This window comes from Oncorhynchus keta, chromosome 7 (assembly GCF_023373465.1).
Source record: "Oncorhynchus keta strain PuntledgeMale-10-30-2019 chromosome 7, Oket_V2, whole genome shotgun sequence".
In the NCBI taxonomy this organism is placed as follows: domain Eukaryota; kingdom Metazoa; phylum Chordata; class Actinopteri; order Salmoniformes; family Salmonidae; genus Oncorhynchus; species Oncorhynchus keta.
This window is the reverse complement of record NC_068427.1, coordinates 23,885,477-23,902,519: the sequence shown is the minus strand read 5'-3', so window position 1 is coordinate 23,902,519 and position 17,043 is coordinate 23,885,477. Positions and strand designations below refer to the sequence as shown.

The 17,043-nt window shown below is 43.5% G+C and overlaps 1 protein-coding gene across 1 annotated transcript in view; it reads right to left on the bottom strand.

The window, feature by feature from the left end:
- Positions 1 to 6,554: 6,554 nt before the first annotated feature.
- LOC118386161 (collagen alpha-1(IV) chain-like) overlaps positions 6,555 to 17,043 on the bottom strand; it is a 66,143-nt gene continuing 55,654 nt past the window's right edge. The window contains exons 33-48 of the mRNA XM_035773637.2: positions 13,596 to 13,685; positions 13,242 to 13,381; positions 12,763 to 12,889; positions 12,505 to 12,585; positions 12,238 to 12,336; positions 11,764 to 12,000; positions 11,535 to 11,668; positions 11,356 to 11,428; positions 11,193 to 11,264; positions 10,881 to 11,009; positions 10,557 to 10,655; positions 10,188 to 10,400; positions 9,926 to 10,103; positions 9,683 to 9,797; positions 9,386 to 9,558; positions 6,555 to 9,291 (exon numbers count right to left, since the gene is read on the bottom strand). Coding sequence (XP_035629530.2) covers positions 9,210 to 9,291; positions 9,386 to 9,558; positions 9,683 to 9,797; positions 9,926 to 10,103; positions 10,188 to 10,400; positions 10,557 to 10,655; positions 10,881 to 11,009; positions 11,193 to 11,264; positions 11,356 to 11,428; positions 11,535 to 11,668; positions 11,764 to 12,000; positions 12,238 to 12,336; positions 12,505 to 12,585; positions 12,763 to 12,889; positions 13,242 to 13,381; positions 13,596 to 13,685 — 2,042 coding nt within the window. The 3' untranslated portion in view covers positions 6,555 to 9,209. The remainder of the gene's footprint in view (positions 9,292 to 9,385; positions 9,559 to 9,682; positions 9,798 to 9,925; positions 10,104 to 10,187; positions 10,401 to 10,556; positions 10,656 to 10,880; positions 11,010 to 11,192; positions 11,265 to 11,355; positions 11,429 to 11,534; positions 11,669 to 11,763; positions 12,001 to 12,237; positions 12,337 to 12,504; positions 12,586 to 12,762; positions 12,890 to 13,241; positions 13,382 to 13,595; positions 13,686 to 17,043) is intronic.

Sequence of the window (17,043 nt, the reverse complement as noted above, 5' to 3'; positions counted from 1 at the left end):
GTTAAGACTAATAGAGATCCTCCTCATTTTCTTGAATTATTCTCAATTTGAGTGTCGTCAGACCTCTGACACCCTAAAACACCAACTCTGCAGGTATCGGCTATTGCGTGTTTGTGCTTGATCTGATTGACTCTAGGACTTAATGTCAATTGTGCCGGTGCATTGTTACTTTTTAGATGGTATTGTCAGATAATTGTACGATTATTGACTTGATTCCGTCCAACTTAGCGAAGTGCAGAAATGTATTATTGCCAATAATTCTGTGGCCGATCTCAGTCATTGCCACAATCAATCAAATGTATTTAAACTTTTTTTTTTTTTTTTTTTTTAGAATTTTACCCCTTTTCGTGGTATCCAATTGTTAGCAGTTACTATCTTGTCTCATAGCTACAACTCCCGTACGGCTCGGGAGAGACGAAGATCAAAAGCCATACGTCCTCCGAAACACAACCCAACCAAGCCGCACTGCTTCTTAACACACCGCGCATCCAACCCGGCCCGCCACAGGAGTCGCTAGTGCGCATTGAGACAAGGATTTCCCTACCGGCCAAACCCTCCCTAACAACGCTAGGCCAATTGTGCGTCGCCCCATGGATCTCCCGGGCGCGGCCGGCTGTGACAGAGCCTTGGCACAAACCCAGAGTCTCTGGTGGCTGTGATGCAGTGCCCTAGACCACTGCGCCACCCAGGGGGCCAAGAAACCCTTTTTACATCAGCAGAGTTCTTATACAGAAACCCAGCATTAAACACTAAAAGTACAAGTTTTGCAGCCCTGTTGGCAAAGCATGAAATGCAGGTTGCTGTCATTTAATAGGTTGTGAGTTCAAATCTTAGTTGTGGTTGTGTCCCAAGTGGGGTAACCAATGTTGAGGTCAATTCCATTTAAGTTCCAGTCAATTAAGGATGTAAACCAGATTCCATTTCCTACATTTCTGGGGAAAAATGTATTTAATTAGATTTAGATTGTTGTGTACTTCCTGAATACAGTTAATTGTTATATATTTACTGACAAACTACAGTTCAGTTGTAGAAATACATTAAAAGTTGTTTCCACTATTTCATATTTTAGCAGTTTGTGCCAGTATCGGATCTAGTATCCCCAAAAACATTTAATTGAAGAATCCCTACTGTTGATCAATCACCGACGAAGAGGGGTAGACTTCAGCAACCGGACTTCAGCTTGCCTCAAGAAACATTTTTGTATGCACGAACAGCCAAAAAAAACCTTCCCAAAGACCAAAACGAACAACAATGTCACAAAATGTCGTAATATATGCACAAAGTGTTTCGAACTGTTTCACGTGGGAAGCATCTGGATGCTGTAACAGTGTAGTTTCAATTGATCATATGTTGAACCACATGATTTCACAACTTTGTTTTGGAACACTTCTCTTGTGACTTTTCACATGTAAAATCAAGTGAAAACTTGTTTTTGGAAGAGTTCACATGTGATATTTCAGATGTGAACATGGGTTTTTGAAACACTTCATATGTGATCACATGTTTTACAATGTGCAATTTCATGTGTATCACTGTTCAGCTAAAATATGACCTCGCCTTGCATTTGAACTCACCAGTGGAGGCTCCGCAGAAGGAGGAAGGGGAGGACCAAGCTCCTCAGTGAATTTCATGAAAACAAAATGTTTTAAAATTTAGAAAGTTATCCTTTTAAGATAAAAATATACTAAATATAATCACATGTTTTAAAATTTGACTAGGCAAGTCAGTTAAGAACAAATTCTTATTTTCAAAGACGGCCTAGGAAAAGTGGGTTAACTGCCTGTTCAGGGGCAGAATGACAGATTTGTACCTTGTCAGGTCCGGGATTTGAACTTGCAACCTTTCGGTTACTAGTCCAACACTCTAACCACTAGGCTACCCTGCCGCCCCAAATGATTGATTATAACACACTATTTTCCAAAGAAGGTCTACAGTAGCCTCAACAGCACTCTGTTGGGTAGCACCATGGTGTAGCCGGAGGACTGCTAGTTTTCGTCCTCCTCTGAGTACATTGACTTCAATACAAAACCTAGGAGGCTCATGGTTCTCACCCCCTTCCATAGACTTACACAGTAGTTATGACAGCTTAATTATGACAGCTTCCAGAGGACGTCCTCCAAACTATCAGAGCTCTTGCAGCATGAACTGACATGTTGTCCATCAAATCAAAGGATCAGAGAATTAATATAGTACTTAAAGTATAAGCTACAGCTAGCTAGCACTACAGTGCATAACATGTGGTGAGTTGTTGACTTAAAGAGAGAGAAAGAAAATAGTTTTGAACAAATTAATTTATTCCTAAGTGATGGAGAACAAGAGGGAATAGAGAGAGCAATTTCATAATTTCTTTCACTTTAAGTTTCACTTACTTAGCTAGCAAATGCAGCAAGCTAGTTTAGCCTACTGAAACACCCTGCTCAAACAGAGGGTTGCTATGTTAGCTAGCTGGCTATGACTATCAAACACAACACTGGAGCTCTTACAAGTCAAGGTAGGCTTTTTGGTTTTACAAATGTATTGACACCCGGGCCCGCCGGTGTATCTGCTTACTGACTGTACAAAATAACATTACTTCATGATTGTAGCGGGTTTACTAACACGTTAGTTCTATTAGCTATGCTAACTATGACATTACTTTAGCTAATATGGTGACAATGATGTAGGCTGTGTGTAGTGGTTTGACTTGGAAAGGTTTTTTCACCTTGTCACTTACAGCTGATGTGTTGTGCATTGAAGTCCACAAGTGAAGGGAAGAGCTGAAAGGAGGAGAGTGTATAACCTAGATGCGAGATGGAATACAACGTGGCTGCTATGAAACTGTCAACTGTGTTTAGGTGTGATCAGGGGTGTATTCATTCCACCGATTCTGTTAAAAAACGTTTCTTAAACATGAAACAAATGGAACAAAATGGTGATAAACATACCTGATTTTGTCCAATAGAAACTATTTTTGCAACTGTTGGACTAAGGATTACAGCAAATATCAGCTAGATGCAGGCAAGAGTGTGCAAGGCGGTATTGAATGTCATTGTCTGTCACATCAAATGTCTTTCTCGACCTGTGTGCACCTACATTGTAAACTTACATTCATAGGCTAGGTTGTATCATGTAGTAGCCTAAACCGAACACTGTTACATTGAACTGGGTGAATGGAATATGAATAGCAGTCGTCCAATATGCTGTAATAGAAATCAGACCATGCTCATGAAAAACAATTGGCCTCCCTCATCTGAAACGGCACTAACCGCCACTGGAACTCACAATATCTGAATCTGAGAAACACTGATCTTTCCTCCGCTCAATAAAGTCTATAGCATTCCCCTAAACATTCATTACCTGTAATACATCTCTGCACTTAGTGAAAGAGTGCCATCTGCACTGGTTAGTCTGACTAGTCTCTCATAATTGATTTAATTGACTTATTTCAGCAAAATCTAGGGTTTTTCTGTATAGTTGTCTAATGTTGGTGGGCATAGTATTCTGTGTTAATGTTACTGCTGAATGCCTATGATAAATGTAATTGTCTTTCTTGTGTATTTTTAATGAGGCTGATTTACTTTGGAAGTCCAACGTGTTGGAATACAGGAGAACACACAGACATGACACAGACATGGTGGCGCAGCAGGAAGATCGGAATTCCGTGAACGAAAAGGTTGTGAGTTGAAATCCCAAGTGAAGACATGTCGAATAATTATTTCCATATGTCAGTTGAAAGCATTTTGTCATAATGATGAAGCATGTTGACCTGGTCTCTGTCCACTCCCAAAGGGTCCAACAGAGAGCTAGGCGGGCCTCCACCGACCACGTCTGGCTGGTCCTGCGCTACACCTGCACCCTGGTTCTGGGTGAGTGGAGTGGATAGTGGCTATCAGGACTGGGCCCCGGACCATGGGTTCAGAATTGAGAAATATGGGACGACTGGAGACGGACAACGATTGTCGGTGGATCACCAGGCCGGAGACGGACAACGATTGTCAGTGGGTCACCAGGCCGGAGACGGACAACGATTGTCAGTGGATCACCAGGCCGGAGACGGACAAGGATTGTCGGTGGATCACCAGGCCGGAGACGGACAACGATTGTCAGTGGGTCACCAGGCCGGAGACGGACAACGATTGTCAGTGGATCACCAGGCCGGAGACGGACAACGATTGTCGGTGGATCACCAGGCCGGAGACGGACAACGATTGTCAGTGGGTCACCAGGCCAGAGACGGACAACGATTGTCAGTGGATCACCAGGCCGGAGACGGACAACGATTGTCGGTGGATCACCAGGCCGGAGACGGACAACGATTGTCGGTGGATCACCAGGCCGGAGACGGACAACGATTGTCAGTGGGTCACCAGGCCGGAGACGGACAACGATTGTCAGTGGATCACCAGGCCGGAGACGGACAACGATTGTCGGTGGATCACCAGGCCGGAGACGGACAACGATTGTCAGTGGGTCACCAGGCCGGAGACGGACAAGGTCAACTTATTTTGCAGCAACTATGAGGGTGAGTGTGGCTGGGACTCAATGATCTGATGGGAGAGATATTCATGGTGTGTGTGTGTCTTTTTTGTCCCCAGAGATGAGCTGAAGCCTGTCGTGGGTCGTTACGATTCTTGTAAGACCTCCCACTCTACTCTGGAATCACAGTACATTTACATTAGAAAGCATCGACATATGCATTGCTACTTGTAATATATATCGTTTTTGATGATATGACTTATTGATAGCGTTAAAGGATTTCAAGGATTAAAGGTATAGGGTAAGGGTTGTATTTCCTAAATATATTTTTTGTTGTACTGTACTTCAAATGCCTTTAAATGTGACAGCATGAATTCCCTTGATTACCTCAGGTTCTTCTCTGGCAGTACATTTACATTAGAGACCATCTACATATCAATTACTATACTACATCTGAGCATTATGATATTACTTCTTGATAAGAGTTAAATGACTTTAAGGGTAAAGGGTAAGGGTTGTATTACCTAAATATATATTTTATATGTTATGAACTCGAAGGCCAGGACTCAATCTGATCGCGTCTGTCGACAATTCGCCATTTAAAGGTAATCTCAGATTGAGCCGAAATCTGCAGCATTTGACTGTTTATGCATTCTTCATCAAGACGATAGCATTGCCTTTAAAAGCAGCATAGGCAAAACCCGTGATCGGATTGAATCCCAACCATTATGCCTTGATATATAACAGCTTGAATTCTCTTGATAACACCTGGTTATTGTCTGGCATAACAGTACATTTGAGTTTTTGATGATTTGACTTATTGATAGTATTAAATCAGTGGAACTGACAGCATTTTAGCAACATTAAATCTTGATTTAAAAAAAAATGTAATATTAAAACATAGAATATACTTGCAGTGAAGCCGCTTAACATTTACTTTTAGGCATGTATCATTTATGATACTAAATGTATCCTGTACTTCTGCTAGTGGTTAGAGCGGTAGTCTAGTGGTAAGAGTGTTGGGCCAGTAACCGAAAGGTTGCTAGATCAAATCACTGAGCTGACAAGGTAAAAATATGTTGTTCTGCCCCTGAACAAGGCAGTTAACCCACTGTTCCTAGGCCGTCATTGTAAATAAGAATTTGTTCTTAACTGACTTGCGTAGTTAAATAAAAGGTTAAAATAAAAATATATAATAAAAAAAAAATGAAGTAGTGAACTTCCATGTGTCACCAGATGGGGTGACATGAAGGGCAAGTACAAAAACAACCCCTTGCATCTGCCCTTACTCCTTCAATGTTTGAAGAGCTGAAACTAACTGGTAAGCAATATGGTGGATGCTCCCCTTAGTCTACTGGAAGGTTCGGTGTAGCCAATCAAGTTCCTTCAGATCTGCTATATCCAATGGGTAGTGGTTAAGTTAAGGGGCTGGACATTGCTTATGGATGAGGGCGTAATAGGAGCCTATATTTTCTGCTCGACCTGGGTTACCTCAGTCTCTGTTTACACTTCCTGGTCAAGTGCAACATGTTTTTATTGGGCTGCTAGTGACAGCAGAGGAAACAAGGGGGTAGGATTCCAGTAAGGGATGAAAAACAAGAGGCGGAGAGATGAAGGGGAGGTTATTGTGCTCCCTCTCTCCCCGGAGTGCATTGATCCGTTAATGTTTAGCAGCCTGGGGTGAGTGGGTTTGTTGGCCTCGGGCCTAGTAGAAGTGCTGATGTAGAGGCTGCCATCCCCGATGTGGTGGTGCATACTCTGCCACTAGAAGCAGGGAGAAACACACTCAAGGTGAATATCCAAGTTGACTGTTGGGCCTACTTGATATTGGTGGCTCGGCTGCATTGTAGTCTCGACCATCTTTAATCTGAGTAATATCATCTGCTGAATGACTAAAATGGCAGGGTGGAAATGAAGAGAATATGGCTTCCCACTGAACTGTAGTGGACGAGACTACTACTATAGTATATCACAGAGCTTTTACATGTACAACATAATGGACAGAAAACATAGAGATTGATTTAGGCTGTTGGGCTCCCCAACAGTGACTGTATCCCACCGCTGCCACCAATAGGAGACAGTTATGATTACACACCATATTTTAGACAAATCATTTTATTGTATGATTTACACAGTATGGGGACTGGGAGGTGAGAAGAATAGTTGGCAAAACATTTGGTCGGTTGGTTAATAATGAGCTAGGGACTACAACCAAGAACTCTCATGCAAAATTTGTCACTGAACTCAAACGTATTCCTAAACAAGTGCTACTGATACTGTACGTATGAATGAGCATTTTCTGAAGAATAATTTAAAAAAAAAATGTTTTGAGTTCAGTCTACTAATGATAAGAGACTTTTACTTTCAGAAGGCTTTGATTGGAGGAAACCTCTGAATGATTGCCGGTTACAAGTAGTTTGTGAGGTTTGGATGCTTTATTTCTTTCATCTCAATAATTTAGTACTCAACTAATTCTGGGCTTGGACAAGAGAGTCTTGGTTCTAGGGTTTTTGCGTTCACCCTCAGACAAAAGGGGGAGCAGCAGGGTAGGATTCATGTAGTAGATTAGGGACAAGTGCCAAAAAGAGCAGTAGGGAATTTACATTTTAAAAGGGAGCTTGAAAAGTAGATTCAAAATACCCAGGAATCTGTAAAAGCACTTAGTCATAAATATATCCTTCTCGGTCTTTGACCAAAAATGGAAAATCTAAATATATCTAGCTAATTATCACAGGAATAATATTGCAGGAGGCATGATCAAGTATATCAGAGTAAGAATAAGAGTACACATAGGTGTGCGTGTGTATACATGTCTTTCTTTGGGTTCTAGCATTTGATTAATAAGCTTCAACACACAAAACCATGTGAAGGACGTATTCAGGAAACGTACATCACACAGAACTATTGATGCACACAGAGTTGATTGAGTGGCCAAGTGAACTGACGAGTGTTTGACGACTCGCTGTCTTAAGGATCGCTCCGCACACAAACTACAAGCCATGAACTTCTTCTGTCAACAGGTCCGTGTGTGAAAACTCTTTCGGCTTGTGACAACACACACACCCTCTGCATACTACAGATGACAAGCTGTGTCAATGTTCCCCCTCGTACTGACAGGGTGTGGATGCGCAAGTGTGTGTGTGTGTGTGTGTGTGTGTGTGTGTGTGTGTGTGTGTGTGTGTGTGTGTGTGTGTGTGTGTGTGTGTGTGTGTGTGTGTGTGTGTGTGTGTGTGTGTGTGTGTGTGTGTGTGTGATGCGGGCGGCACCTTCATTGAAGAGGACAGGCTCGTAATAATGGCAGGAACGTAATCAATGGAATGGTATTGCACAGATGTTTTCCATGTGTTTGATACCATTCCATTAACATGAATTATTATGAGAGGTCCTCCACTCAGCAGCCTTATGTGATGTGTGTGATGCGCTCCAATGAAATAACACACTATCAGTGATGCTGCCACCACTATGTTACTGTTCTGCATACTGACAGATAAGGCACTGAAGGTGTTGGCCTATAGCGGCAGGTCTGATGTATGCCAACTGTAGCATGTAACATTAAACCCAGTATTAGAACTATAAGTGCCTAGGTCAGGTTGGAACAGAATACCATACTGTACTTTCTTTAGTGACATTGATTATGGTTCTTTGGCGACTCAAATCCACTCGAGCTCTACATTTACTCAAATAAATACAAATTGAAATAATACAAATTAAAATGTAAATACCTGAAGAGATTATGGTGGCTGTTATTTTAGGAAGGAAAAAGAAAAGTAATATATTTACAACAGAACCATCGCGATGCATGCATGCTAGCAACCATTAGGGCTCTATTCAATCTGCGTCGCTGAAGCGTTACAGATTGCATGATATAAATGTAAAGGTCATTTCCGATTGAGCCGACGTATGCAGTGTTTAATGTGAATACAGTATCTGCTAATGTGGGAACATTGGCTTTGAATTTTCAATCATGCTGTAACGATGAACTTCCGTGATAGCTTGAATAGAGCCCTTAACTTACAGTGATGTCTCAGCATGACAAGCATCTGTAACCAGTGGTAACTCCCATCCTTACATTATTAGTATTGTGTTATTACAAAAGTGAGGAACAATAACAATATAACTAACTCAGAGCTGAAAGTCAGTGGCATTGAGTGAAAATATAAACATAATGTACTGGAATAAGGCAAGTAGATTAGATTCAATAGCACCTGACTTACACAAACACCCCTTTCAAAATGGACGCCAGTTTACTAATGGGGAGGGGGGCGGGATGTACTCAGTGCAGTCGTAAACTGGGCGACATTCGCTAGAGAAACGTTGTGAAAATGTTAGTAAAGTGTTCTGCATGGAGCGTAGGGCCAGTTGATCTTATGGTTTGGTCTCTGGTGTGTCAGAGAAGGCTGGTAGGAGGAGCTATAGGAGGAGTGACTCATTGCAATGGTTAAAATGGAACGGTATCAAACATATATGAAACACATATTTTACTCCATTCCATTATTCCATTCCAATGAGCCTGTCCTCCTATAGCTACTCCCACCAGCCTCCTCTGACAGTGTGTTTTGTTCTTTCATAAATCTTTCTGGGTGTTTTTTGTTTGTTCTGTTTCACAGTGTGTCTGCCTGTTCCTCTCACACACGCAGTGAAATAGCACCATCCTTTGGTCAATAACACAAAGTCACGCCCCGGACCGTCGGACTGGGTGGGGTCAGGGGTTGTGGTGGGTGGTTAAGGGTCACAGAGAGGTCAGGGGGTAGAGCCTATGTCCTCTTCATGCACACCTGGCAACGGCTAATGTTACTCCGGAGATTTCCTGCCTTTTGTGTGGTGGGCACAGGTTTCCTGGAACCAGACAACATCAGTCAATCCCTCCATTCAATCAAGACCATGTCAGAGATCTGATGAGAGAGGAAAAGAGAGAAGGGAGTACACTTACGTAAACATATCCTCGTCCTCGATGGTGGCCAGCCAGAAGCTGTAGGAGTTGGCATAGTAGTTGCAGGTTCCACGGCCGTGACACTCGATGAACGGAGCGCCACGGAACTCCTCTAGACAGGAGCCAGGAGATGCCAGTGCCTGTCCAGAGCCCTCAGCACCTGCACTAGTGTGCTGCACAGAGAGAGAGACATGGGGGGTTAAGGATATGCAAACAAAAACATTGGTAAGTTCATCAAAGCAAGTACAGATAAGTACACTAGATATGGCGTTGCAATACGAGTTGTATTTTTCTCACCATGACGAAGGAGTAGCCAATCCAGAGTGAGTCCCAGCCATTGGGGCATGATGGGATCATGATGTTCTGACTGTGCACTGCTATCACCATGGCAGGAGCCTCACACACTGAACACCTGGAGGCATAGACTGAGGTCAATACACAGACAGTCACGCATGCATACCCCAGGTGAGTACACAAACATATACTGCCATCATTGCAAGGGCCAAATGCACCACACATAGAAACAAGGAACCCACACACCTGCTAATGAAGGGCTTGATGCTCTGGCCAGTGATAGGGGCCATGTTCATTGGCATGGGCTCAGGGGAGGTGAGCCAATAGGAGTAGTCGTTACGGGAGGCAAAGTTACAGACGTTGTTGATGTTACAGAAGAGGAAGGGCATGGGACTGAACTTCCTTAGACAGCTACCAGCCGTACCTACACACAAGTAGTTTAGTGTGATGCTAATCTGAATCACAAGATAGCCTCATCTACAGTACCTCCCCTCCCTCTCTAGCTTACCCAGGTCCTGGCCGTGGGAGCGCTCGTTGCCCTGGACGTAGAGTAGGGAATATCCATCATAGATCACTGACGTTCCCTCAGGACAATGTGGAACCTCCACCGATTGGCTGTGCCTGGTTACCAGGAAACCATGTTCCATGGAGGAGGGGCCAGGAGGACCCACCTGACCCGGAACACCATCAGGTCCTGGGGGTCCAGGGTACCCTCTGGGTCCTATAGGTAGGAGAGACAAAGGTCAAATGGAACGTTTTCTGAAAATAATCCCAAGATATAAATAGTACATCAAGAATGATCAGACATTCTATTCTACATGCAGTGTAGTGACCTTTTTAGTGTGGCTATTAACTGTACAAAGGGGGTGTGACTCACCTGAGGGACCAAGCAAGCCTGGTTCTCCCTTGGCGCCGGGGAGACCATTAAACCCTGGGTTCCCCTCATCACCTTTAATACCCTGAATACCTGTCACACCTGGGAGACAGAGGGGGGAGAGAGAAAGAGAACATTGAATGAGAGGGGTGCAATATTTCAGGGTGATCAGAGCTGATGTTTGGTCATAATAGATTGGCTCATTGTAGATAGGATGGTTTGAAAAAAGGGGATACCTAGTCAGATGTACCACTGAATGCATGCAAATGATATGTGTCTTCCGCATTTAACCCAACCCCTCTGAATCAGAGGGGTGCGGACTCTCACCTTGCTGTCCTTTCAGCCCAGGGATACCCGAGGGCCCCACAGGCCCCTGAGGGCCCTGATTACCAGGGAAGCCGCTGTCTCCCTTGATGAAGATGTGGGGGCCAGGAGGACCAGGGGGACCATCATTACCTGAAAGGAGGAAGGGAAGGACGATTAATACCATTTCATGTAATCAAACATATCAGAATCCATATACTCATTCGCACAGTAATAATATAGGTGTCCGATGCTATATAAGCTCAGGAGAGCTTTTCAGTGAAACAAGCACTAAGTGATTCGGTTTGACGGTGGTTATGTTTCTCTTCCTTTCACCTTTGTCTCCTGGGAATCCTCTGTCCCCTAGCTCTCCTTTGAATCCAACCACTCCGAATTCACCCTTTGTCCCTGCAAGAGAGGAGATTTAGCCACAAAACCAACATAACCACTGACTCATACACACACTGTGTACACCATCTAAATCAGCTGCACCACTCACCTGGGAAACCAGGTACTCCCTGCAGTCCCATCTCTCCCTTCAGTCCATCAACACCCGGAAGGCCAGCTTGACCCTGTGACACATATACACACCAGTCAGATGGTGGACACTAGTCAAGTGTCATGATAAACAGACTAGACTGACATGGATCGGTCAGTGAGCAACAGGAAGTGACCTACAGAAAGTCCAGGATATCCTTGATCTCCTTTGAAACCCTGCTCCCCATGTACTCCTGGTTCACCCTGGTCCCCTTTGTCTCCCTTCCCCCCCACGCTGCCTGGAACACCAGCAGGACCTGGAGCACCACTGGTACCTGAGATGGGGATGAGAAGAGGAGGATAATGAGAGGATGGTCATATGTATCCGAATGTACATTACAGCAGGATTCAGGTGTGTGGCATACAGTACCTGGTTCTCCAGGCTTTCCCGACACTCCTTGGTCTCCTTTGGGCCCCTCCATGGCGGGTCCTGGGAGACCCCGTTCTCCTGGCTGGCCATGGGAACCCTCAAATCCTGGAATACCCTTGTCTCCCCTGGTCCCTGGGATACCCGGGATACCTGGAGAGCCTGGGAAACCTGGAGAGCCTTTGTCACCTTTATCCCCAGACGACCCTGGTGTCCCTGAGAAGCCCCTGCCGGGTAAACCTGTAGGAGAAACACAGAGAACAGAGTTGCTAAAACTCTAGGCCATGACTGGAAACACTTCACCTGCCTGCGCTGTCAATTAACTGTTTGGATCCACAGTACAGTTGATATGGAGACAGTCAAATGTGGGGCTTCTAATAGAAATATAGTACAAATCATAAAACCATGTGGTTTACAAGCGGTTTAGAAGATGATAAACACACCCGATCATCTTCAAGGTCAGGAGAGGTAACTCACCTGTGTCTCCTCTCTCTCCTGATGATCCAGGTATGCCGTCCACTCCTGACGCTCCCTTCTCTCCGGTTGTACCTGGTGGACCCTGCAGACCAGGCTCACCTAGGAAACAATACAGTTACCTGGGTGTCTCTCTACCCGCTGGGGCATAGTAGCTACAGTATGTACACTTGGGAAATGATTCAGGGGTAAGCTTCTTGACTAGCTGTCATATTGTACTGAAAGGAACCTGATGCATTGTTACTGTGTTCCATCTGTTAGAGTGCTTACCTGGTCGACCTGTTTGACCTGGCTCTCCTGGTGACCCAGGAAGCCCACCAATACCCTTCTCTCCTGGCTGACCCGGCTGACCTGCACATTACAACACACACCTGGGTTTAGAGGTTGCCAAGCAACAAGACACATCTCTGGGTTTGTGAGATTATCAAAAATTCTATGTACCAAATAATGCTTACTTTTAAACCCAAAATAAAATCAACCAACTAATCAATCAGTCGAACAGGAGTAGTTGTGACCATGGAGCCTCACCTTGGTAACCGATGTGTCCAGTGTCTCCCTTGGTTCCTGGTGTTCCTGGCATCCCGGGCACTCCCATTCCTCCCTTCTGACCCTTCTCTCCTGCGTTACCAGGGAACCCAGGCAGACCCAACTGACCCTGAGAGAGAGAAGAGAGAGAAGAGAGAGAAGAGAGAGAAAGAGAAAGAGAAAGAGAAAGAGAAAGAGAAAGAGAAAGAGAAAGAGAAAGAGAAAGAGAAAGAGAAAGAGAAAGAGAAAGAGAAAGAGAGAGAGAGAGAGAGAGAGAGAGAGAGAGAGAGAGAGAGAGAGAGAGAGAGAGAGAGAGAAACACAGGGATGGAGAGATAGAGGGAGGGGAAAAACAAATAGAAAAGAAGAGCATAGAAATATTTATTGAAAGAAAAAGACAGACCGTTAGTGGCATCTAATTACAAAAATGTATGTACTGTAGCAGACACACAAACACACAATAAGTGGTAGTAAGTAGCTTACCTTCTCTCCAGAGGGTCCTGGTACTCCAACACCTGGCAGACCGGTTTGTCCCTTGTCTCCCTTCACCCCCTCTGTACCCCTGAACCCTGGATGACCCGGTGTGCCCACAATGCCTTTATCACCCTTCGTACCTAGAGAACCTGTGGAACCATACAGGAGAACCCGGTTAGAACCAATTCAACCAGAACTGAAGCGCATCATGACCAGTAGGCCAGTTAGCATATCTTAGCCTTAGACTTGACACTTCCACAATTGACACTTTTTTCGTGGGCGTAGCAAACAGATCTGAGTGGATGTTCTATTTTAAGGATGATGTCTGTTCTTCTCAGTGAAAGGATTGTGTTGTTTTCTTACCTGGATATCCCATTTCGCCAATGCCTCCTTTATTTCCAGGATATCCAATACTGCCGGGCTCTCCAGGAAAACCTGTCTCCCCTTTATCACCTGAGAAACAAGAATAATAGTGTCTGAAAGAGAATTTTGTTTATCACCACATTGACTGTGTCCCAATACCCAAACGACAGTGCCTTCAGAAAGTATTAATACCCCTTGACTTATTCTATAAGTTCAAAATTATTGATTATTTTTCCTCACCCATTTACACACAGTACCCCATAATGAAAAAGTGAGAATGTTTCTAGTAATTTTAGCAAATTTCTTTTAAATGGAATAGATATGATTTACATAAGTATTGACACACGCCAATACTTTGTAGAACCACCTCTGGTGGCGATTACAGCTTTGAGTGGTCTTGGTTATTTCTGTATCTGATTTGAGTGGGTCTTGGGTATTTCTGTATCTGATTTGAGTGGGTCTTGGTTATTTCTGTATCTGATTTGAGTGGGTCTTGGTTATTTCTGTATCTGATTTGAGTGGGTCTTGGTTATTTCTGTATCTGATTTGAGTGGGTCTTGGTTATTTCTGTATCTGATTTGAGTGGGTCTTGGGTATTTCTGTATCTGATTTGAGTGGGTCTTGGGTATTTCTGTATCTGATTTGAGTGGTCTTGGTTATTTCTGTATCTGATTTGAGTGGTCTTGGGTATTTCTGTATCTGATTTGAGTGGTCTTGGGTATTTCTGTATCTGATTTGAGTGGGTCTTGGGTATTTCTGTATCTGATTTGAGTGGTCTTGGGTATTTCTGTATCTGATTTGAGTGGTCTTGGGTATTTCTGTATCTGATTTGAGTGGTCTTGGGTATTTCTGTATCTGATTTGAGTGGGTGTTGGGTATTTCTGTATCTGATTTGAGTGGTCTTGGGTATTTCTGTATCTGATTTGAGTGGTCTTGGTTATTTCTGTATCTGATTTGAGTGGTCTTGGTTATTTCTGTATCTGATTTGAGTGGTCTTGGGTATTTCTGTATCTGATTTGTGGTGTTGGTCTGATTTGAGTGGGGTTATTTCTGTATCTGATTTGAGTGGTCTTGGTTATTTCTGTATCTGATTTGAGTGGTCTTGGTTATTTCTGTATCTGTTATATCTGAGTGGTCTTGGTATTTTCTGTGGGTCTGGGTATTTCTGTATCTGATTTGAGTCTGGGGTCTGTATGTCTGGGTATGTCTGTATCTGATTTGAGTGGTCTGTATGTCTGTATCTGTATTTCTGTATCTGATTTGAGTGGTCTGGGTATGTCTGTATCTGATTTGAGTCGTCTGGGTATGTCTGTATCTGATTTGAGTCGTCTGGGTATGTCTGTATCTGATTTGAGTGGTCTGGGTATTTCTGTATCTGATTTGAGTGGTCTAGGTATGTCTGTATCTGATTTGAGTGGTCTGGGTTTGTCTGTATCTGATTTGAGTCGTCTGGGTATGTCTGTATCTGATTTGAGTCGTCTGGGTATGTCTGTATCTGATTTGAGTCGTCTGGGTATTTCTGTATCTGATTTGAGTCGTCTGGGTATGTCTGTATCGGATTTGAGTCGTCTGGGTATGTCTGTATCTGATTTGGGGATTTTCTCCCATTCTTCCTTTGTGAATCTCAAGCTCTGTTAAGTTTGCTGCTCATCGCCCCTCCCCAGCGAACTTCAAGTCTTTCCTCAGATTTACAATGGGATTTAAGTATCGGCTTGGGCAGGGTCTCTCAAGGACTTTCACATTCTTGTTCTGAAGGCATTCCAGCATTGCTTTGGCTGTATGCTTGGGGTCATTGTCCTGTTGGAACATAAATCTTCCCAGTCTAAGGTTATTGGCACACCAAAGCAGGTTCTCATCAACTATTTACCTGCATATGGCTCCATTCATTGTTCCCTCTATCCTTAACAGTCTCCCATTCCCTGCCACTGAAAAGTATGCCCATAGTATGATGCGGTCACCACCATGCTTCACAATAGGGATGGTGGTTTTTTTCACCTTTATTTAACCAGGTAGGCTAGTTGAGAACAAGTTCTCATTTACAACTGCTACCTGGCCAAGATAAAGCAAAGCAGTTTGACACATAGAACAACACAGAGTTACACATGGAATAAACGAACATACAGTCAATAATACAGAAGAAAAGGTCTATACAGTGTGTGCAAATGAGGTAGGACGAGGGAAGTAAGGTAATAAATAGGCCATGGTGGGGAAGTAATTACAATATAGCAATTAAACACTGAAATGGTAGGATGTGCAGAAGATGAAAGTGCAAGATGAGATACTGAGGTGCAAAGGAGCAAGATAAATAAATAAATACAGTATGGTGATGAGGTAGTTGAATGGGCTATTTACAGATGGGCTATGTACAGGTGCAGTGATCTGTGAGCTGCTCTGACAGCTGGTGCTTAACCTGTTAGTCCACTAGGGGCATTATTTCATTTTTGGATAAAAAGACGTGCCCGTTTTAAGCGCAATATTTTGTCACGAAAAGATGCTTGACTATGCTTGGAATTGATAGTTTTGGAAAGAAGACACTCTGACGTTTCCAGAACTGCAAAGATTTTCACTGTGAGTGCCGTTGAACAAAAGCTTCAGGCAAACCCAAGATGTTTGAGCGCCCAGGAAATGAACAGGATTTCTGAAGCTACGTTTTCCATGATCGCCTTATATGGCTGTGAATGCGACAGGAATGAACGGACACTTTCTATCGTTTCCCCAAGGTGTCTGCAGCATTGTGACGTATTTGTAGGCATATCATTGGAAGATTGAAGAGACTACAATTGCCAAGTGTCCCGCACGGTGTCTGCGTGGAAATTGGTGCGCAAAAGTCAGCTACCAGTATTTTTCCATCCGAATCAGAGAAGAATGCAGGCTTCCAGGGACGGCATTTCAATGAAGAGATATATGACAAAACACCTTGAGGATTGATTCAAACAACGTTTTCCATGTTTCAGTCGATATTATGGAGTTAATTCGGAAAAAAGTTTGACGTGTAGGTGACTGAATTTTCGGTTAGTTTCGGTAGCCAAATGCATAGTAACAAAACGGAACGTTGTGTCCTACACAATAATCTTTCAGGAAAAACTGGACATTTGCTATGTAACTGAGAGTCTCCTCATTGAAACATCTGAAGTTCTTCAAAGGTAAATTATTTTATTTGATCCCTTTGCTGGTTTTTGTGAATATGTTGCGTGCTAAATGCTAACGCTAAATGCTAAGCTAGCTATCACCACTCTTACACAAATTATAGATTTTCTCTGGTTCTAAAGCATATTTTGAAAATCTGAGACGACAGGATTGTTAAGAAAAGGATAAGCTTGAGAGCAGGCATATTTATTTAATTTCATTTGCGATTTTTAGAAATCGCTAACGTTGCGTTATGGTAATGAGCTTGAGGCTGTAGTAACGCGACCGCATGCGGGATGGGGCAGACTATGAGGTTAAAGCT